The sequence below is a fragment of the Heterodontus francisci genome, chromosome 13 (genome assembly GCF_036365525.1).
Source record: "Heterodontus francisci isolate sHetFra1 chromosome 13, sHetFra1.hap1, whole genome shotgun sequence".
Lineage (NCBI taxonomy): Eukaryota > Metazoa > Chordata > Chondrichthyes > Heterodontiformes > Heterodontidae > Heterodontus > Heterodontus francisci.
In genome coordinates, this window is record NC_090383.1 from 27,116,909 (window position 1) to 27,139,407 (window position 22,499).

Consider the following 22,499-nt stretch of genomic DNA (forward strand, 5'->3'; position numbering starts at 1 on the left):
ATGCTCACATCTCTGTCCTGGGATTGCTGCAATGTTCCAGTGAACATCAACGCAAGCTCGAGCAACAGCATCTCATCTACCGATTAGGCACACTACAGCCTGCCGGACTGAACATTTGAGTTCAATAATTTCAGAGCATGACAGCCCCCCCATTTTACTTTCATTTTTCGTTATTTTTTCTTTTTTACATTTTTTACAATTTTTTTTTTTGCATTTATTTCATTTCATCTTAGTTTATTCAGTTTGCTTACCCACTGTTTTTTTTTCATGTTTGCATTTGCTGCTGTTCAATTTTCAGTCCGTTAATACCTTATCTGTACTAATGCTTTGTCTTTCAACACACCATTAACATATTGTTTGCCTTTGCTCCATGACCTTTTGGTCAGCTATGTGGCCTTGTCCAATCTACACCTTCTCCTTTGTTATCTCTTGCCCCACCCCCACCTCACTTGCTTATAACCTGTGACATTTCTAATATTTGTCAGTTTCGAAGAAGGATCACTGACCCGAAACGTTAACTCTGCTTCTCTTTCCACAGATGCTGCCAGACCTGCTGAGTGGTTCCAGCATTTCTTGTTTTTATACCCTATCTTTAATTATGGACTCTCGTAATTTCCCAACAGCAGAGGTTAGGCTAACTGGTCTATAATTCCCTGGTTTTCTTCGCGCCTTTCTTAAGTAGCAGAGTGACGTGCTCAATTTTCCAATTTAAAGGAGCAGTTTCTGAATTGAGAGAACTTTCAAAGATTACAGTTGGAACTGTTTTTAATAAATTTCTTCATGGGATGTGGGCACCGCTGGCTAGGCCAGCATTTGTTGCGCATCCCTTTGCCCTTGAGAAGGTGGTGGTGAGCTGCCTTCTTGACCCACAGCAGTCCATGTGGTGTAGGTACATCCACAGTGCTGTGAGGAAGGGAGTAAGGGAGTTCTAGGTTTTTGACTTGGCAACAGTGGAGGAATAGTGATATTACCAATTCAGGATGGTGTGCATCTGCAATGTTTTCTCACCTACTTTAATAGACCAACCCTCCTGTGGGAATTGTTCCAACAGGATTTGTACCTGGAACTCTTACTGAGCACCGGTGCCTGTGGGGTAGAAGGAGAGAAACCAACCCCAAGCCTGAGCTGTCCACAACTCAGTGAGTGATCTGTGCTGGAAAGCGTGGAGGGTAACAGCAGCCTTGACTGACTTCTTCCCACTCCCCAAGTTTAAATATCATAGGAAGGAAGGAACATAGGAATATGATTAGGCTATTCAACCCCTTGAGCCTGTTCCGCCATTCAATTAGATCATGTCTGATTTGTATCTTAACTCCATCTTACCCGCCTTCGTTCCGTAAGCGTTTAGTACCTTTGCCTGTTAAAATTCTGTCAATCTCGGGTTTAAAATTTTCATTTTCCCCTTAAAAGCTGAAAGGTTAGATCAAGAGTTCCAGATTCCCACTATCCTTTGTGACAAATGCTTCCTGACATCACCCCTAAATGGCCTAGCTCTAATTTTAAAGTTATGCCCCTTTGTTCTGAGCTCTATCACCAGAGGAAATGGAATCATCAATGCCTTTAATCATCTAGAAAGAACTCTATTAGATCATTCCTTAATACTTGTGGGAATATATGCGAGGTATCAAGTGTGCTGAGGGCAGGGAGACCCAGGAGATCTTGTCTTTGAGTTAATCTTGAATAGCTGTAGTGTTTTTCTTCATTGCCTTCATTATTTTACTTATTTTAAACTATTTTGTTTACTTTGTTAATTTTGTGTGAAATCAAGTTAATCACAATCTGTGTAAACACTACAGTCATGTCAATTCTTAACATTGCTCCTAAGCTGCTTTATTCCTCTGACCAGTGTAGTGCTTCCTAGGGCTTGAAAGTACAATGGCCAGCAGTCACAGGAAAGTTATTTTATATATTGTGTAAGATCTTGAACCCTATACCTTAGCTATTTGTGTTTATAATTCTAATGCACTTTCTCTGGATCATAGTTTACCACAAATAATCATGTTATGAAACACCATACATATCTAATACTGTATATATGTACCATAACTCAATTAGAGAGATGGAGCTGCTGGCTTAATAAATGATTAATAATAGTTATTTTTAGTAAGCTGTTAAAATACCTCCATTTCTAATGTTAAAGTGCATGAGGAGCTGACAACCTCTAATGGGTTGAACAGTAAGAATCATCCAAAATTAGCTACCCTCTAGAGAACTATAAGGTGCCTTATGTTCTGAAAAGATGTGCAGTGATTAGTTGATGGTATGATTGATAACATTCATTATAAACCACCTGTGTAGGTGACTCAACCCCCAACGCAACACTAGCCTCACTTTCAGAAAGCAGTAATTGTCCTGGGGCTAACCTACTGAAAATTCTGGGACTTCTCACTGACTTGAGGCATGTATGTGCGTGAGTAAAGACGAGACCTCAACCAAGCTGTATACTGGCTGCATACATTATCTAAAGGAAATATATAATGTGCACGTGAACTAGTTGCACACTAAAGCAAATTATATCATGTTGTGCTGTTTTCGATACAGGAATTAAAGATGCACCAAACTGCAGCAAAAAATTAATGTATGTTAAAATTATCAGTTTTTATTCAGTATTCATCACTGCTTTGCAGAATTGGCATTGCATTAAATAGAAATTTTATTTTAAGGACTGCAACTTAATTGAGGGTTCAGATGCCATAAGGTTTAACTAGAACATTATGTATACTGCAGATGTTATTTACTGCACGCGTCAGTGTTAAGTGATTTATATCTCATCTGGACCTCCAGTATCTAATGTGGTTTTAGTTTGACCTCCACCAGAGGGCAGTGTTTTAATTTTCTCATGTGATGTGGTTTGGAGCATCGGCAAGCATGAAAGGTGCTATATAAATGCAAGTTCTTTCTTCCTCTATATTGCACGCTGGGTAATAAGGCAGGGATAACTCACTGGATCTTTCTCTTTTATGAAACTTTCTGCAGCTTGCTAAGGAGGCAATCAGTGAAATGTAGCAAATAGCCCCCAAATGGTAGGATTGTGTTGGCAGTAAAAGGCTCAGGCAGATAGAGGAAAAGGTTAATCCTGTATTCTGTTGCAGGAGGAAGATGATTTGACATGTGCCTCAATGGTCACATTGGGGAATGAATTACTTCATCGTGCTGAATGCTGCAACCTGCAGAATGCTTAAGAACTCATCCATACAACACTGGGGTGCAGTGCAGAAAGGGCTGGTCTCCCAGTGTCACGATTTTTCTACCTTCCCATCTCTTAAATGCCAGAAAAAGGACCTAAGCAAATATGAGCAAGTAGACCGTAAGAAATACGCCTCCTTGGTCCGCTCCGTTGTCTCTACAAAGGTCAGCCCCCAGACCCCCAAGACTCTGCTCAAAGAGGACGGCCTCTTGTACGGACCGATCATCAGATCGAAATTGGCCAGTGAAGAGCCGGGATATGAAAACCCCCAAAATCCAGCTCCCTTCTTGAACTCTGAACGTCAGAATGCTGAGCAGGAGCCAGGGCCTGTGCTTAAGCTACCACTGTCACAAAGAAACCACTCGAAGACCAGCCTGCCCAGCGTGACGCGCATCCTGCAGCTGACCATGAGTTTGGAGCAAGCGTTTTACTTAGAGAGGTGGAAACGGAGAATGATGACTGAGCTCGGCCAAGATGGCTTCAAGGAGTACACTCAAAGTAAGTGCATTCTGTGGTGCTGGATATGAAGAAACCTGGGGTAAAGTGATCACTCTCAGGGATGACATGATTGTATAGAATTTACAACACCATTCAGCTGGTGTTTATGCTCAACATGAGTTTCCTCCCGTCCTACTTCATCTAATCCTATCTACTTATCTTTCTATTCCTTTCTCCCTTATATAATTATTTAGCTTCCCCTTAAACGCACCTGTGTTATTTGGCTGTACTACTCCTTGTGTTAGTGAGTTCCACATTCTCAACACTCTAGGTTTAAAAAAAAACAATTCAGAAGAAACTTTTATTGGATAGATTAATGACTCTTTTATTCATTCTTGGGATGTAGGCATCACTGGCTAGGACAGCATTTATTGCCCATCCCTAATTGCCCTTGAGAAGGTGGTGGTGAGCCACCTTCTTGAACTGCTGCAGTCCATGTGGGGTAGGTACACCCACATTGATGTTAGGAAGGGAGTTCCAGGATTTTGAACCAGCGACAGTGAAGGAGCGGTGAAAGAGTTCCAAGTCAGGATGGTGTGTGATTTGGAGGGGAACTTGCAGGTGGTGGTGTTCCCATGCAACTGCTGCCCTTGTCCTTCTTGGTGGTAGAGTTCGCGGTTTTGGAAGGTGCTGTCTAAGGAGCCTTGGTGCGTTGCTGCAGTGCATATTGTAGATGGTACACACTGCTGCCACTGTGTGCCGGTCGTGGAGGGAGTGAATGTTTGTTTGTGAATGGGGTGCCAATCAAACGGCCCCTAGTTTGGACTCCCCGAGATGTGGAAGCCTCTTTTCTACATCTATCTTATGGTTACTTAAAGCAGGTGGCTCTTGACCAGGTGAAATACCAGCAGTTGTGACAGCCTGAAGCCAGTTCTAATGTCGTTCTAAAACTATAATTGTTTAAATAAACTTCACTGCCAATACAACACTAGAGGGAAAGCATTTCCCCATCATTCTGTAAATTTAAAAGCAAAATACTGAAGATGCCAGCAATCTGAAATAAAAGCAAAGTGCTGGAAATACTCAGCAGGTCAGGTAGCATCTGTGAAGAGCGAAACAGTTAACGTTTCAGGTCAGTGACCTTTCAACAGATTATGTAAATGTAATCAGCTTTGTCTCACTTAGTGTCAAAATCATCATTATTCAGTATGATGTTTAGCTCCTCCTCTCAAAAAATACTGACAGTCTTTTAAAGTGAATGCGTATCCTTACCACCCTTTCCTGAAATTCTCCATCTAATGCTGCAGTAGGACCACAATCAACTCGAGGACTGGCAGATCGGGGCAAGTAAGAATGGTCAATCAATGTGGTCATGCCAACACCTCACACACCCCATTAACAAGTGCCAAAGAAGTTAAATGGTTGAACTGAGAACTGCAGAACAGGGAAAACCATCCACACTTGTGCTTCTCATGCAGGCCTTTGCCATCCCAGTGCTTCCTCTTGAGGCAGGCAGTTTGTTGTGTAATGTCAACATTGTACTGACAACCTGCTTGGAGACCAACTGACCAGGTAGTCCTCACAGAAAAGATTATATCTCTGGATATGCTCTTTAAATTACTTCTGTTTTTCTCCTTTTTTTCCTTTTATTTTCTTCTTTTCACTCACCTGTCACCCCACTCACTCTTGCACAAAGGCCTACCTTCCCCAGGTTTCTGTTCGTGTTGCCTTATGCCAGCCATTTCAATGTTGACAGCAACCTGCAGTAACTATCTGGATTCCCCTCACTCCATGTTGGTCAGATTGTACAGAGGACTGTGTAATGCTGGTGTCTAGAGCAAATTTTAAGTGTGCTATCCATTTTTGTGACCATTCTGCCAGTGACATTAGATGCAATATTTCCCCAGATATTCTCAATCGAGGGCAGCTTTTTCATTCTACTTTGGAGGAGACTCTTCTCTCAACCAAAATTCCAAAAACTGATGACGAAGAAATTGCAGGCTACTTGCACAGTGTGAAGGACATCTTAGCAGACATTAAAGGAACTCGAGTCTTGGAGAGTGTTGTGAGTCATGTGCCATTACAGTACATGGGACTTGTAGACTGCGTTGCAGAATATCGGTAAGATCTGGCATTCCTTTAATCTAATGTTTACATTGCAGGCTCCATGAGTATAAAATCAAATAAATAAATACGGATAGACATGACAGTTCAGGTGGTGTGCCATAACTGCAGCATGTGGAAGTTTGTGGAGAGCATTGCGATCCCTGACAACCACATCTGCAGTAAGTGTCTGCAGCTCAAGGAACTTTGGCTCAGAGTTGTTGAGCTGGAGTTGGAGCTGCAGACGCTGCGGAGCATCAGGGATAGGGGAGATTTACCTGACAACTTTGTTCCAGGAGGCAGTCACACTCTTTACGTTAAGCAGAACTTTAGAGTTCGTCATGGTCAGGGATCCAAGAGGTAGTGATGGAGACCTTGACCAACAGGTTCTGTTTTTTTTATTTGTTTTGTGGGATGTGGGCATCCCTGGCAAAGCCAGCATTTATTGCCCATTCCTAATTGCCCTTGCTGGGCCATCTCGGAGGACAGTTAAGAGTCAGCCACATTGCTGTGTGTCTGGAGTCACATGTCATGGTGCAGGAGCTTATTCAAGTGGGGTGAGTGAAAAGGACTGTGGTAATAAAAGGGGACAGTATAGTCTGGAGGATAAATACTCTTCTTTGCTGCTGTAACTGCAACTCCGTAGTTTGCATTGCCTGCCTGGTGCCAGGATTAAAGACATCTCGCGACTGGAGAAGAACTTGGAGTGAGGGGGAGGATCCAGTTGTCATGATCCACATAGGAACCTGCGACTTGGGTAGAATTAGTAATGAGGTTCTGAGAAAGTTTGAAGAGTTGAGGTTCCAATTAAAATGCAGTACCTTGAAGGTAATAATCCCTGGGTTATTACCTACCACATGCACCAATTGGCATAGGATCAATAAGATTAGAGAATTAAATGTATGGCTCAGAGTGGTAGGGGAAGAAGGGGATTAAATTCATGGCGCACTGGCACCAATACTGGAGAAAGAGGGAGCTGTTCCGTTGCAATGGGCTCCACTTAAACTGGAAATGCTGAAATTTCTCAACAGGTTAGGCAGCATTTGTGGAAAGAAACAGTTAACGTTTCAGGTCGATCACTTTCCATCAGAATTGGGAAAAGTTAGAAACGTAATAGATTTTAAGCAAGTGAAAGTGGGAAAAAGAACGAAAGGGGAGGTCTGTGAAAGGGTGAAAGACAGAAGAGATTAAATGACAAAAGAATTGCTGCGGCAAGATCAAAGGGAGTGCTAATGGGACAAATAAAGAAACAATAGATGTGTCTAGAGAGGTGTGAATGGATGGATCCTGAATAGTTTCTGTCTGAAAGCAAATAAAAAGGGGAAATAAGAGAAACGAGAGGAAAAAAACCAAGCCAGCAAAGAAAAACAAAACATGGAAGAGGTTACAATCAGAATTGATTGTAATTGAGTCCAGAAGGCTGTAAAGTTCCCAGTTGAAAAATGAGGTGCTGTTCCTGCAGTTTGCATTGAGCTTTATTGGAACACTGCAGCAAGCCAAGGATCTGAGTGGGAGTAATGTGAAGAAAAATTAAATGACAGGTGGCTGGATAGCCAAGGCCCCAACACACCATCCTGACTTGGAACTATATCCCCATTCCTTCACTGTCGCTGGGTCAAAATCCTTGAACTCCCTTCCTAATAGCACTGTGGGTGTACCTACCCCACATGGACTGCAGTGGTTCAAGAAGGCAGCTCACCACCACCTTCTCAAGGGCAATTGGGGATGGGCAATAAATGCTGGCCTAGCCAGTGATGTCCACATCCCATGAAGGAATAAAAAAAATTTCTTAAAATGGTAAAACAGCGATTTATGTGTACTTCTTTCAATTTAGTATACTGTATTTGCTGTTCACAATGCGATCTGCTCTACATTGGGGAGACCAAACGCAGATTGACTGACCACTTTGTGGAACACCTCCATTCAGTACGCAAGCATGACCCCAAGCTTCTGGATGCATATCATTTTAATTCTCTACCTTCCTCTCGCACTGACTTCTCTGTCCTTGGCCTCTTGGAGTGCTCCAGTAAAGCTCAATGCAAGTTCAACAAACAGCACCTCATCTTTCAGTTAAGCACTTTACAGCCTTCTGGACTCAACAGTGAGTTCGACAATTTCAGACCGTAACCTTGCCACCATTTTCTTTCCTTTTTTCTTTGCAGGTTTTGGATTGACTCTTGTTTTTCTCCTGTTTTTGCTTTTGGATGGTAGCTGTTCATTTTTGTCATTCATGCCTCTCCCAGACACATCTTTGTTTCTTTACTTTCCCCATTACCTCTCCCTTTGGCCCTACACCACCAACCTTTTTGTCAGTTAGCTCTCCTGTCATCCACCCTATCACAGAATTTCCCTTTTTCGCACCCTTGCCCCTTTCATTTACTTAAAACCTATTATGTTTCTAACTTTTCCCAGTTCTAATAAAAAGTAATCAACCTGAAAGTTTAACTCTGTTCCTTTCTCCACAGCTGCTGCTTGACCTGCTGAGTATTTCCAGCATTTTCCATTTTTATTTTCGATTTCCAGCATCCATAGTATTTTGCTTGTCTACTTAAACCATGTTGGGATCAACGTCCTGGCGAATCGTAATAACTAGAGCTAATGAGAGGACTTTAAACTAAAAGCAGGGAAGAAGTCGAGTGAAGTGAAATTTGGTAATCTAAAGAGAAAAGCAGTGTAGCCATTTAGGTAAAGACAAGTAGGGTGGAACAGGAAGGGACAGAGAATTTAACAGTATACAAAATTATGAGGGGCATTATAGGATAGATAGGAAGAAACTTTTTCCCTTAACGGAGGGGTCAATAACCAGGGGGAATAGATTTAAGGTATGGGGAAGGAAGTTTAGAGGGGATTTGAGGAAAACCTTTTTCACGTAGAGGGTGGTTGGAATCTGGAACGCACTGCCTGAAGAGGTGGTAGAGGCAGGAGCCCTCTCAACATTTAAGAAGTATTTAGATGAGCACTTGAAATGCCATAGCATACAAGGCTATGGGCCAAGTGCTGGAAAATGGGATTAGAACAGACAGGTGCTTGGTGGCCGGCACAGACGTGATGGACTGAAGGGCCTGTTTCTGTGCTGTATAACTCTATGACTCTATGTAATAGTGCATCAGTGAATAAGGTCCATGAAGAGAATAATGGTTTAAAAAAGAACTTTTATCTGAATACACAAAGCATTAGTAAGATAGACAAACTAGCGGTACAAGTAGAGATAAATGGGTTTTCTATTATCGTCATTACAGAGACTTAATTGCAAACTGACCAAGGTTAAGAAATAAATATTCTAGGGTACTTAACATTTTGCAAAGACAGGCAGAATGGAAAAGGTCGCCCTGATAATAAATATGACATAAGGACAGTAATAAGAAAGGATCTTAGCTCAGACGATCAGGAAGTAGAATCAGTATTGGTAGAGGTTAGGAGTAACTACGGTCAGAAAATGCTGGTGGGAGCAGATAATAGGCCCTCTAACAGTAGTTGTACCATTGGACAGTATAAGCAAGAAATAGTTGGAGCTTTTAACAAAGGCAATGTAATAATTGTGGGGAACTTCAATCTTCATATTGTTATGGAAGTGGTTCTGTTTCTTTTGTTAAAATATTTTCTGAGGAATTCATCGTCAAACTGAATAAATGTTGAACCAGTCTTTTTTTTTTCAAGAGGGCACTGAAAGAACTAGTTTGGCAACAGCGTATACTGGTTGTCACGTGACTCAAGTTAAAAATAGAACAGAAACCCTGCTAACATTAAAGATGTAGGCAGAGAAGCGGCAGGCGTCCCTTGATTGGACAAGCCCAGAAGCAGCAGCGCGGACCTGAGGGCAGCAAACTCAAAAACTTTTGGTTGTGTGTCAGTATTTTACCTTCTGGAGTGAGCGGCTGATAAAGTGACCCTGCTGCTGAAGTAGTGAAGGAAGGAGAAAAGACCACAACCCAGCTCGCTTTCCAGTATCTCCTAAAAGACCCTGAGAAGTCCACTCTGTCAATTCATCTCATCTTCTGTCTTTGAAGAAAGCCTGCTAAATTAGTTCTCAATGCCGCCTGAAAAGAACTCTTCTAAAAGATCCCAGTGACCTGTCTACATGTACTCGGAGGCTAGACTGTATGCCAGTTTTGGAACAACATATCTCATCTGTTTTCTTCAAAAATGAGCAAGTAATCAGCCCAAGAGTTTTTTTTCAGTCTGTAACAGAACTCTGTACTTAAAAAATCCCTTTTATTTTTCCAGTTAGCCGGTGTATGTATGTGTGTGAGGGGCTAAGGTAAGAAAGCGACTTAAAAATTTAAAATCTGTGTTTAAGCAGATACGATAGCGACGTTTAAGAGACATCTTGACAAATACATGAATAGGAAGGGAATAGAGGGATGTGGGCCCCGGAAGTGCAGAAGGTGTTAGTTTAGGCAGGCATCAAGATCGGCGCAGGCTTGGAGGGCCGAATGGCCTGTTCCTGTGCTGTACTGTTCTTTGTTCATTACTAGTTGAGACTTGTTTTATAATAAACTGATAATTTTGTTGTTCATTAAAGAAACCTGGTTAGTGTGTTCTATTCAGGGAAAAATAGAGTATATGATTGGCTCTATCAGTAAGTGGGAAAATTTAAAAATATATGTTGTGACCTGTGGAGAAGTGTGACTAGATTAAACAGTGCATACCTCCTGCCTTGGTTGTAACAATAGTCTGGGCAAATTGGCAAAGGTAGGGCTGAATTTTGTTGAGCTCCTGATGTTGGGCTCTGTGGCAACGGGATTGCAGTCCCAGTGGCAGCGGCCCGCCATGGAGCCCGACGCCGGGATTGCAGGGCCCGATCTTCCCAGCGATGGCAAGGCTCTGTGGCGGCCCCCCGCCGCTTGGCAACGGGATCCAACTTTAAATATTGAAATAAAGGGCATGAATAAATTAACATACCATTACCTGCGATCTGACTGGCTGTCGGCGATCCTCCATGCGATGGCTGGCACTCATGCACCTTCACTTTCCCGTCCAGGGAAAGCTGGCGCTACCAAGATGGGGAAGGGGGGCACTTAGGATTTTTAGGTCCGGTGTGGGGAGGGGGGGGAAGAATGGGTGACCTCTACACTTTGTGCAGTTGGGGGGGTAGGGAGAGGTCAGCTATTCAGTTTGTATTTTGAGGGGGGGAAACAGGGCTACCATTTATTTTCTGTGTATTGGGAGGGTGATGGGAGAATGGGTCTCAGATTTATATACAATGCAGTGGCCAGGGTGGGGGGAGGTGCAGGGGTTGAACTTTGTATACTCTGTGCAGGTCTGGCAGCCCTTTAAAAATGGTTCCAGTGCCTGCGCAGAGACAGCTGACACCATTGCAGCGTCGCAGAGCCAGCCGTTCCTGGCAGCGGGAGAATAAAATTCAGCCCGAGGTCTAGAAGATGAATTTGCAGGATGCTTTCACGACAGTTTCTTAGAACAAGATTTTAGATTTAGCATTGTGTAATGAGGCAGAGTTAATTAGTAATCTCATAGTAAAATGATCCTCTGGGAAGAAATGATCATATTACAATTGAATTCCATGTTAAGTTCATGAGCAACATACTCGAGTCCAAAACAAGAACCTTAAACAAAGCCAGTTGCATAGATATGAGAGAGGAGTTAGCTAAGTTTGTTCGGGTAAATAGACTAAAAAATATGGTGGTAAATGAACAGTGGGAAACGTTTAAAGAACGATTTAAAATTTTCAACAAAAATAGGTTCCATAAAAAACAAAAACTCAGCGAGAAAGATCCATCTGTGGCTTACTGGGGAAGTTAAGGATAATGTTATGGCCACGTGGTTAGGTGAGGGTGGTTCCTACTGTTCAACTTCCACCTGACCACAGCAAGTGTGTTATTGGGGTTTAACCCCTTGGTGTTTTATTTGTCAAATAAACAGACAGCAACAGGTTTTCTTATGTTTAAAACAGAAAATCAATTGTTTATTGATCAATGCGCCTTATCCCAGCAAACCAGAAGGCATGTGCCCTGCTGTAGAATTCTGCATCTACACTATACAGCAGTGAACTAGAAGATTAAAAGAAAAGGGTTATAATGTTGCACAGAATAATAGTAAGCCTGAGGTTTTAGAAACAAGCAAAGTGCAACCAAAAAGTTGATGAAAATAGAAGAAATGGGGGATATGAGAGTAAACTAGCCAAGAATATAAAAGCAGATTGTAAGACTTTTGACAAGTATATTAAAAGGAGAGAAGCTAAAGTAAACGTTGGACCCTTAGAGGCAGAGACAGGAAAAATTATCATAGGAAATGAGGAAATGGCAGAGACATTGAACAAATATTTTGTATCTCGTCACAGTAGAAGACACAAATTACACACCAGAAATCGAGAGAAATCAAGGGACTATTAAAAGTGAGGAACTTAAGGTAATTAATGTTTGCAGAAAAAAGCATTGGAGAAACCTAAGGGACTAAAAGATAAGAAATCCCCAGGACCTGATGGCCTACATGCGAGGGTTCTACAAGGGGTAGCTGCAGAGATAGTGGATGCACTGGTTATAATTTTCCAAAATTCCCTGGATTCTAGAATGTCTCAGCAGATTGGAAGTTAGCAAATGTATCATTGCTATTCAAGCGAGGAGGGAGAGAGCAAACAGAGCTACAGGTCAGTTAGCCTGATGACAGTCATTGGGAAAATGCTGGAATCTGTTAAGGAAGTTTTAACAATGCACTTGGAAAATCATAGTATGATCAAACAGACTGAACATGGTTTTACAAAAGGGAAATTGTGTTTGTTAAATTTATTATGATGTAACTAATCGAGTTAGTAATAGGGAACCAGTAGTTGTAGGATACTGTCACAGACTTGATTTATTTTTTTCTCCCCGGATTTTAAAAAAGTGTGTGCCTGTAAGACTGTTAAAAAGGAGAGAAGATTCTAGAAATCTGGAGACGGTGTACCACAGCTGCATTTTGGTTACCGTGAGCAACAACTGTAGAGAGAGAGTTCACATGGTATGATTTTGTCTGTGTGTGGAGCTGGCAGAAACCAGTTTGAAGCAGTTAGTTCTGAGAGACTTGCCAGCGGGGAACTGAAGAGAAAGAAGCTGCGTTATTCTCCAGAAATTTTCTACAAAGCTACAAGCAAAGTTAATTGCCTGAGTAAATAAGAAAACCTTTTCTTTTTCAACAAATTATTTGTATTGCTGTGCTTATCGTTGAAGGAACTGTTTAATGCTACTGCAGCTGAACTGTTTGCCTATCCAGAACCGAATATTTTCATCAAATCCAGATAAAGACTTCAAGTGAACTTTGATTATCTTCACATCAGAAGGCCTCATTCATCAGGAATGTAAAATGCAACTACTTTCTCATTTTTATTCTTAACAGACAACTAATTTTAATAACTATGTTTTTGCAAGCCAGTTGTTTGTTATTTTTGGATGTATGTGTGGGAGTTAGATTAAATTGAGGTCTTTAGACATAGGTTTATCTTAATAGTGCTTAAGATTTAGTTTTTTTAAATAACTAGTTAATTTATTGTTGTCTAAAGATACCTGTTTGGTCTGTTTCATTCTGTGGAATTTGAGTGTTTAATTTAGCTGTTTTTCCAACTTTGGTATAAATTAATAAATATGCTGCGACCTGTAGAGTGACGGGACTGAATTAACAGTGCATTGCTCCCGCCACTGTCATAACAACTTGGATTTTCAAAAGGCATTGGATAGAGTGCCACACAAAAAGTTAAAATGGAAGATAAGGGCTCATAGAATTGAGAATGATATATGAACACGGATGGAGAATTGGTTAATAGACCGAACTAGAGATTAGGGTTAAATGGGACGTTTTCAAGTTGGTAGGCTGTAACTAGTGGAATGCCGCAAAAATCAGTGCTGGGGCCTCAGCTATTTACAATCTACATCAATGACTTAGACGAAGAGACCAGGAGTAAAATATGCAGATTTGCTTATGATACAAAGCTAGGTGTGAATGTACACTGTGAGGAGGACACAAAGGCTCTGAAAAGAAATATAGATAGGTTAAGTGAGTGGGCAACAAGTGGCAGTGAAGTATAATATGGGGAAATGTGAGGACATTCATTTTGGTAATCAGAATAGAAAAGCAGAATATTTTTTAAAAGGCATGAAACTTTTAAATGTTGATGTTCAGAGGGACTTGGGTGTACACCTACAAAGAACACAAAATTAGCATTCAGGTATCGCAGGCAATTAGGAAGGCAAATGGCATGTTGGCCTTTATTGCAAGGGGATTGGAGTGCAAGAACAAGGAAGTCTTGCTACAGTTGTACAGGGCTTGGCGAGACCACACCTGGAGTACTGTAATCAGTTTTGGTCTGCATATTTAAGGAATGATATACTTGCCTTGGAGGTGGAACAGCAAAGGTTCTCTGTATTGGTTCCTGGCATGAGAGGGTTGCCTTATGATAGGCTGAGTAAATTGGGCCTGTAGTCTCCGGAGTTTATTTGAATGAGTTGGTCTCATTGAAACATACAAGATTCTGAAGGGGCTTGACAGGGTTGTCACTGAGAGGTTGTTTCCCCTGGTGGGTTGGGGGGGTGGGGGGGAAATTCTAGAACACCGTCACAGTCTTGGGATAAGGGATTGATTATTTAGGACAGAGACGAGGAGAAATTTCTGCAATCAGAGGGTTGTGAATCTTTGGAATTCTCTACCCCAGAGGGTTGTGGATGTTCCATAGATGAGTATATTCAAAGCTAGGATAGATAGATAGATTTTTGATCTCGGAATCGAGGGTTATGGAAGTGGGCGGGAAAGTGGAGTTGACGCAGAAGATTAGCCATAACTGTATTGAATGGCCAAGCAGGCTCGAGGGCCCTATTTCTTATCTTTTTATGTTAACCAGTACTTTTTCTGTTTATAAGACTCATTGAAAGTGAAAGGATGTTTGCAGGAAAGGGTGCAGAGGAGGTTTACGGGAATGGTACCAAGACTCAGTTATGTGGCGAAGCTTAAAAGGGAATTTGATATGTAGTAGAAAAGGAAAAAATTATAGGCTATAGGGAAAGAGCAGGGGAGTGGGACTCATCGGACAGCTCTTTCAAAGAGCTGGCGCAGGCAGATAGACCTCCTACTGTGGTGTATGAGTCTATGGATTATTGTGATCTACATCTTTGACACAGTGCACCCCAACTATCAGTGTTCACTCCAGTTGGAGGTACAAAGTTTTAGCAACAGCTTTTTGTCTCTTTGCAACCCAGTCATGGCAGGCACCAAGCCCCAGACAATCCCTGCTCAAAGTGAACTTTGCAGCTGGGATCGTTGGGTAGCAATTGGGAGCAGAACCCTGGCTGATTTTTCTCCTTTCTAATTTCAGGGTGCTGAAGGAAATTGCAGCAAGCCAGCTGATGTCCTAATTATTGTCAGCTAACTCAGCACAGGCAGAGAATTGAACCAGTGATCTATTCCACTGAATCACAGGCTGGCTTCACCAACCAAGGAAACTGCTGTTTTTTTTAATGGCTTGTCCAACTGGAATTTTCAAGGATTAGTACCAGCGGATGCTGGCGAGTTCCTTTGTATGAGCACTGTGGGGAGCAGCGGGTCAGTAAACCTGTCTTTGCCCTTCCAGTGATAAAATTGCCCTACCATAAGCAGGGCATTTCCCCCTGCGAGAAATTCTAGGATGTGGAGCCACTTTCTAAAAGAGCTCTGGGCGACAAATTGGGGTTGGGGTTAATGTAAGTTGAACTGATGCTTTCATTGACTTATATTTTGTGCAGGGGCAAATTATGTGTTATTGACTGGAAAACTTCTGAGAAACCAAAGCCTTATTTTCGAAACACCTTTGATAACCCACTCCAGGTGGCAGCATATGCTGGTGCCCTGAACCATGATGACAGCTATAACTTTCAGGTCAGTAAATCTCATCTCCACTTTCATTGGATGTCAGCCATGGCTCAGTGGTGCATTCTGTGGTTGTGTGTTTAAGTCCCAGCTCCAGAGATGTAATCTGACACTCCAATTCTGAGTGACCACTGCACTGGGAGGTTGTTGTTTTTCAGATGAGATGTTTCCTCGAGAGGGAATCTAGAACAAGGGGCACAGTTTCAGAATAAGGTTTCCATTTAAGATAGAAATGAGGAGGAATTTCTTCTCTGAGGGTTGTTAATCTTTGGAATTCTCTACCCCAGAGAGCAGTGGAGGCTGGGTCATTGAATATATTCGAGGCTGAGTTAGATAGATTTTTGATCTACAAGGGAGTCGAGGATTATTAAGTTGAGGCCATAATCTTGTTGAATGGCAGAACAGGCTTGAGGGGCAGAATGGCCTACTCCTGCTCCTATTTCTTATGTAAATCAAGGCCCCATCTGCTCTTTTATAAAAAATGTATGAGATGTCAAAGCACTACTGGAAGAAGAGCAGGAGAGTTCTCTCTGGTGTCCAGGCCAATATCTATTCCTGAACCAACACCATTAAAGTAGAACCAGAATGTTCTCACCATGCTATCTTCACTGCCCTCCTCCATCAGCCTCTGCACTAAAAGACTTTTCATGCTCAATGATTCCAACCTCCATCTCAACTCATCTTGCTTTCTCCTCTGAATTCACTGCCCTCTTATTCTCCCTTAAACTCTGCCACCGTGTAAAATCCCCAGTCCATTTTCACAGCCAACCCCTTGACCTTGCCATCTTATGTGGACTCGCTAATCCCATCGTATCAATCAAAGATAAGGCCAACTCCGATCATTTACTTGTATCAGTGTCCACCCACATCTCCCTTCCATGTCCCAGACCTACCTCCTTCTGTATCCACCCCTGGAAAAAAAAACTATCTCCTAATTCACTTATAAAATCACTTTTAAAATCCCAACTATCTAGCCTTTGGCCCTCCATTTGCCACATTTCTGCAGCTACTGGTTTTTCTCAAACCTCACTACCACCTTTGATGTCCTAATCCAAATAAACCATTGCTCTCTCTCACCTGGGCTGGTTCTCCTGGTACAGCCCTCATCTCTGCTTAAATCCAAGGCAATGCAAAAATAACCTCCAGCTTCTTTCCTCTACTGCAAACAGTCATCTTAAACTCCTTTACCCTGTCTCCTCCACCCTCACCTCCAACAAGTGCAAGGAGCTCCTGACCTCTTTGTCATTAAGAACGAGACCATCCAATCAGCTGCATCTGCCACTTCTCTCCCTTCCACTAGCCCACTTGGCCAAACTGCCACTATAGCTTTCCCCCTGCTCTAGCCCAAAATTGCATCTTTCTCTAGTTTCTCTCCTATCTCCCTATACACCCTCTCCAAGCTTACCCTATCCATGAGACCCACCTCTTGCTCCCTTGACCCTATTCCCACCAAACTGTTGACCACTCAACTTTCCCTCCTGGTCTCCATGTTAGCAGACATTAATGTTCTTTCTCTTCAGGTGCTGTCCTCTTTCTTTTAAATCTGCCATCATCACCCCCTCAAAAAAAAAACCTTGATCCCAGTTCCTTGCAAACTATCGCCCCATCTCCAATCTCCCTTTCCTCTCTAAAGTCCTTGAGCCTGTTGTTGCCCCCGAAATCCATACCCAACTTACCCAGAACTCCTCCAATCAGGTTTCCGCCCCTGCCACAGTACCGAAATGGCTCCTATCAAAGTTACAAATGACATGCTATTGACAGTGACAAGGGTAAACTATCCCTCCTCATCCTTCTTGACCTGTTTTCAGCCTTTGACACAGTTGACCGCAGTACCCTCCTCCGACGCCTCTCCACTGTCGTTGAGCTAGATGGGACTGCTCTCACCTAGTTATTTTATCTTAGCTATCTTATAGTAACCGGAGTATCACTTGCAATGGCACTTCTGCACCGTTGCCTCTGGTGTCTCCCAAGGATCGATCCTTGGTCCCCTCCTATTTCTCATCTACATGCTGCCCCTTGACAACATCATCCAGAGTTAGTCTTCCCAGCTCTATCACACAACCCCCTCTCTTGATTACTCCATTGTTGCTAAATTGTCAGACTGCTTATCTGACATCCAGTACTGAATGAGCAGAAATTACTTCAGTGCAATATTGGGAAGATTGAAGCTTTTGCCTTTGGTCCCTGCTCGAAACTCTGTTCCCGAGCTACTGACTCCATCCCTCTCCCTGACAACTGTCTGAGACCAGACTGTACACAGCCTTGCTGTCATATTTGATCCCAAGATGAGCATCTGACCACATATTCACACCATCACTAAGACCACCTATTTCCACCTCTGTAACATCACCTGACTTTGTTCCTGCCTCAGCTCATCTGCTGCTGAAACCCTCATTGATGCCTTTGTTACCTCTAAACTTGATTATTCCATCGCACTCCTGGCTGGTCTTCCACATTCTACCTTCCGTAAATTTGAGGTCATCCAAAACTCTGCTAACCTCATCCTTACTCGCACTAAGTCCCCTGTGCTTGTTGACCTACATTCTCTCCCTGTCAAACAATGCCTTTATTTTAAAATTCTCATCCTTGTTTTTAAATTCCTCCATGGCCTCACCCCACCCTATCTCTGTAATCTTCTTCAGCCTATACCCCTCTGAGATATCTGTGCTTATCTAATTCTGGCCTCTTGAGCATCCCTGATTTTTAGTTGCTGCACCATTGGTGGCTGTGTCTTCAGCCCTAAGCTCTGGAATTCCCTCCATTAACCTCTCCAACTCTACCTCTCTTTCTTCCAGCTCCTTAAAGCCTACCTCTTTGACCAACTAGATATCAATCAGGACAGTAGGGAGAACTGCCCATCTCTTCTAAATAGTGCCATGGGATCTTTTACATTCACCTGAGAGGGCAGACAGGGCCTCAGTTTAATGTCTCAACCAAAAAATGGCATCTTCAGTACTGCTCTGTGCTGTGATGTACTATAGTTCAGTGACCTGGGAAGTGAAGTGTAACTGTTAGACTTTTATAAGCAAAATAATATTTTAAAATGTTTTTTTTTAATGCATTTATTTATCTGTTGCTGCTTGAGTTTGCCTTATTTCAGAACAGAAGTGATGGAGCATTTTTGAATCTGGCAGGTTGAGCGGGGACTGATCGTGGTGGCCTACAAAAATGGCTCACCCGCACATGCTCATTTCATGGACTGTGAACTGTTCCTCACCTGCTGGCAGAAATGGCTGCTTCGACTAGAGAAATACAAGGAGAAGATGGGTGCTTCCATGTGACCAGCTTGTGCGAAACTAGTGGCTAAAAGAGCACCACAGCAAAATAACAATTGTGGTTAGATCCCAAAAACATCTTGTGACATGATGTGATCTTTGGGTGTTACTGAGTTTAATCTCTCCTTTTGCTTAAAGAAATGATACTGTCCTAGAGGAAAAGAGAATGGGAGTAAGATTTCTGTTGTTATAGTAAAATTGTAAACAAGTTTTTTAATATTATCTGGTCATTTATCACGTTTGTTGGACCTTGCTGGGTGCAAATTAGCTGCTGCATTCCCTGTATTACAAGTGACTACACTTCAAAAGTACTTGATTGGCAGTAACGTGCTTTGGGAGGTTCTGAGGTCATGAAAGGCGCTTTATAAATTCAGGTCTTTTCTATCTGTTTGCGATGTTATAAATAACAAACAACGGAAATCTTCCCTTTAGTGTTGTTTGTATCACTGTATCTTTGGATACCAGTTACAGCGAAGTGTAAGGCTTCATGACATCATTAGTGGAGATATACTGGAGTACAAGTCTCATCTAGGTTACAGTTACAGCTCTCCGAGGAGTTCCAGCAAATAAGCTGCTATAACAACAAAGAATTGAAATGAATATGATGGACTGAAGCAGGGAAACCTGTAAGTTAGTGTTTCTGCTACCATTAAGTGGAAAATCTGCCCTGTGTGATTGGGAAAAAATGTAAAGAATCAGCCTTTGTAATTGTGTTGTAGAAAAGCGGCACTTTCAACCATCCCAGACATCATGTTTTAGCAGTATGGAGCGTACAGTGTTTTAACTGTAGTCTCTTGTTGAATGGAACAACTGCATCTTTCCATTTTTTTTGGATGTTTACCAAACATGTGAAGTATCCATTTACCTACATTGTACTGTAGATCTTTCACTGGCGGCAAGTGTTTAATAAATACATGAACGGTTGAGATCAGCTGATGCTACAGTTTCTTGCTGAGACCCACAGAACTTTTCAGTACTCTGTGACACAGCGCCCCCAACTGATACTACATCCACTGGCTCATAAGTACAGAAACTATACTCTTAATGCCAAAGAAACAAGCTGACATTCTTATAAACAAGATTCTAATGTTAGATGTTTGCATCAATTTTTTTTAACAGCTTTCTCTGCAATCTGAGATGGAATTGTAGCAATTTTGAAGTGAGTCCGCTGAAAATGGATGATCTCTGTTTCACTAGTTATTGCACTGTGGAAAATGCTGGCACCTCTGTTTGTGTCCACCTCCCTTGAACGTTACAGACTGTCATATTTGCGAGGGTGTGCTATGGAGTGTTGCACAAACTGGGTGAAGTCCACTTTTCTCAGCAGTCTCTGCACCATACATCGTTCCTTATACAAAAAGGGCACACATCCTCTTCTGATGGTGCTCTGGAAAGGAAGAACATGAAGAGCAGCTCTAGTTCACCAGTTTAATTTTCTGTCATGGAGTGGTGCCTCACCGGTTGCTTCCATTAGATAACCCAGTTAGGTAGAACTCGCCACATGTTGCTTTCCTATGCATAACAACCATGTGGGGCACTGCTCGACCATTCTGTTTCAGTTTATTTAATACTTTTCAATCTTACACCCTTTCCCCCCACCTCCCCTGCTACCCCCACCCCCTCTAGGCAGTCAGTGCTAGTTGATCCCCTGTGGCATTCCCTTCAGATGAAATCCAAATCACAATTGGACTCTTCAGCTGCTTCTAAAGCTTGATTCCATTCATCGGTCATGATACTCCCCACTAGGAATTAAAAACAGCCCTACTGGCCAACCTGTTGGGGGTGAATTTCCTTTTTAGTGTATTGACAGTACAAGTAGAGAGTCACTTTTTCTTTTTTAACCACGTGGACAAATGTGCACTTTACTCTGTGTAGTTTCTGCAAGGTCAGATTTAACACACAGCCAATAAGAAAGGGAGTGGTAATAAATATAACTGGATTGTTTATTAGCTCTGGAAATATGGAGCGTGCAGCCAAATTAAGCATCCACTGGAGTGAATGTGGAAAAAATGAAAAGTCAGTATTGCTGACCAGGCCTGGCAGATTAATGGAGAAATGGAGAGGATCAATCAAATGTCTTCAGAGGCACAGAACTGTTCCAATACTTGAGGTGGCCATTTGGCCCATCATGTCTGCACTGGCTGTCCAAATGAGCCATTCCCCCACCTTCTCCCTGTAACCCTGCACATTCTTCCTTTTGAAGTAACTATCTAATTCACTTTTGAATGCCTCAATTGAATCTGCCTCCACCACACTCTCTGGCAGTGCATTCCATATCCTAACCACTCACTACGTGAAAAAAACTATTCTTCGTGTAGCCATTGCTTCTTTTGCTAATTACCTTAAATCTGTTCCCTCTCATTCTTGATCATTTCATGAGTGGGAACAGTTTATCTACTCTATCCAGACCCCTCATGATTTTGAATACCTTTATCAAATCTCCTCTCAGCCTTTTCCACCAATGAAACCCCACTTATCAAATCTATCTTCATAAATAAAGTCCCTTATCCCTGAAACCATTTTCTGTACTCTCCCCAATGCCTTCACATTTTTCCTAAAGTGTGGCACCCAGAACTGGATGCAATACTCCAGTTGAGAGCAAACCAGTGTTTTATACAAGTTTAACATATCCTCTTGCTCTTGCACTCTATGCCCCTATTAATAAAGCCTAGGATACTGTAAGCTTTATTAACTTCACTCTCAACCTGTCCTGCCATCTTCAATGACGTAGATAATACACCCAGGACCCTCTGCTCCTGCACCCCTTTAGAATTGTACCCTTTATTTTATAACGTCTCCATGCTATTCCTCCCAAAATGAATCACTTCACACTTCTCCGCATTGAACTTCATCTGTCACTTGTCTGCCTATTCCACCAACTTGTCTATCTCCTTTTGAAGTTTTGTATTTCCTCCTCACAGTTCATAATGCTTTCAAGTTTTGTATCATCTGCAAATTTTGAAATTGTGCCCTGTACACCAAGATCTAGTTTATTAATATATATTAGGAAGAGCAAGGGTCCAAACACTGACCCCTGGGAAACTCCACTACAAACCTTCCTCCAGCCAGAAAAGCATTCATTAATCACTACCCTGTTTCTTGTCACTCAGCCAATTTTGTATCCATGTTGCTACTGTCCCTTTTATTGCATGAGCTAGAACTTTGCTCACAAGTCTGTTGTGTAGCACTGTATCAAATGCCTTTGGAAGTACATGTACACCACATATACCCTCTCTGTTACCTCTTCACAAAAACTCAAGTAAGTTAGTTAAACACTATTTTCCCTTAACAAATCTGTGCTGGCTTTCCTTAATTAATTCTCATTTGTCCAAGTGACTATTAATTTTGTCCCAAATTATTGTTCCTGGAAGTTTCCCCACAACTGAGTTTAAACTGGCCTGTCGTTGCTGGGCTTATCTTTACACCCTTTTTTGAACAAGGGTGTAACATTTGCAATCTCCAATCCTCTGGCACCATGCCCAAGTCTAAGGAAAACTGGAAAATTGTGACCAGTGCCTCCGCAATTTCTGCTCTCACTTCCCTCAGTATCCTTGATGCATCTCATCCGGTCCTGGTGTTTTATCAACTTTAAGTACAGAGAGTCTATCCAATACCACCTCCTTATCAATTTTAAACCTTTCTAGTGTATTAATTGCCTCCTCTTTCACTGT

The 22,499-nt window shown here is 42.1% G+C and overlaps 1 protein-coding gene across 13 annotated transcripts in view; it reads left to right on the top strand.

The window, feature by feature from the left end:
- The window catches only part of mgme1 (mitochondrial genome maintenance exonuclease 1), a 103,432-nt gene that overhangs the window by 43,243 nt on the left and 37,690 nt on the right, over nt 1-22,499 (top strand). For 4 of the 13 annotated variants that reach the window (XM_068044573.1, XM_068044580.1, XM_068044583.1 and 1 more), the window contains exons 3-7: nt 539-628; nt 2,299-2,398; nt 3,093-3,685; nt 5,533-5,746; nt 15,430-15,562. In XM_068044573.1, the coding sequence (XP_067900674.1) occupies nt 3,136-3,685; nt 5,533-5,746; nt 15,430-15,562 (897 nt within the window). In that variant the 5' untranslated portion in view covers nt 539-628; nt 2,299-2,398; nt 3,093-3,135. Of the gene's footprint in view, nt 1-538; nt 629-2,298; nt 2,411-3,092; nt 3,686-5,532; nt 5,747-15,429; nt 15,563-18,687; nt 19,753-22,499 lie in introns of those variants that run through there. The other 9 variants (XM_068044578.1, XM_068044576.1, XM_068044579.1 and 6 more) reach the window with 4 other exon arrangements.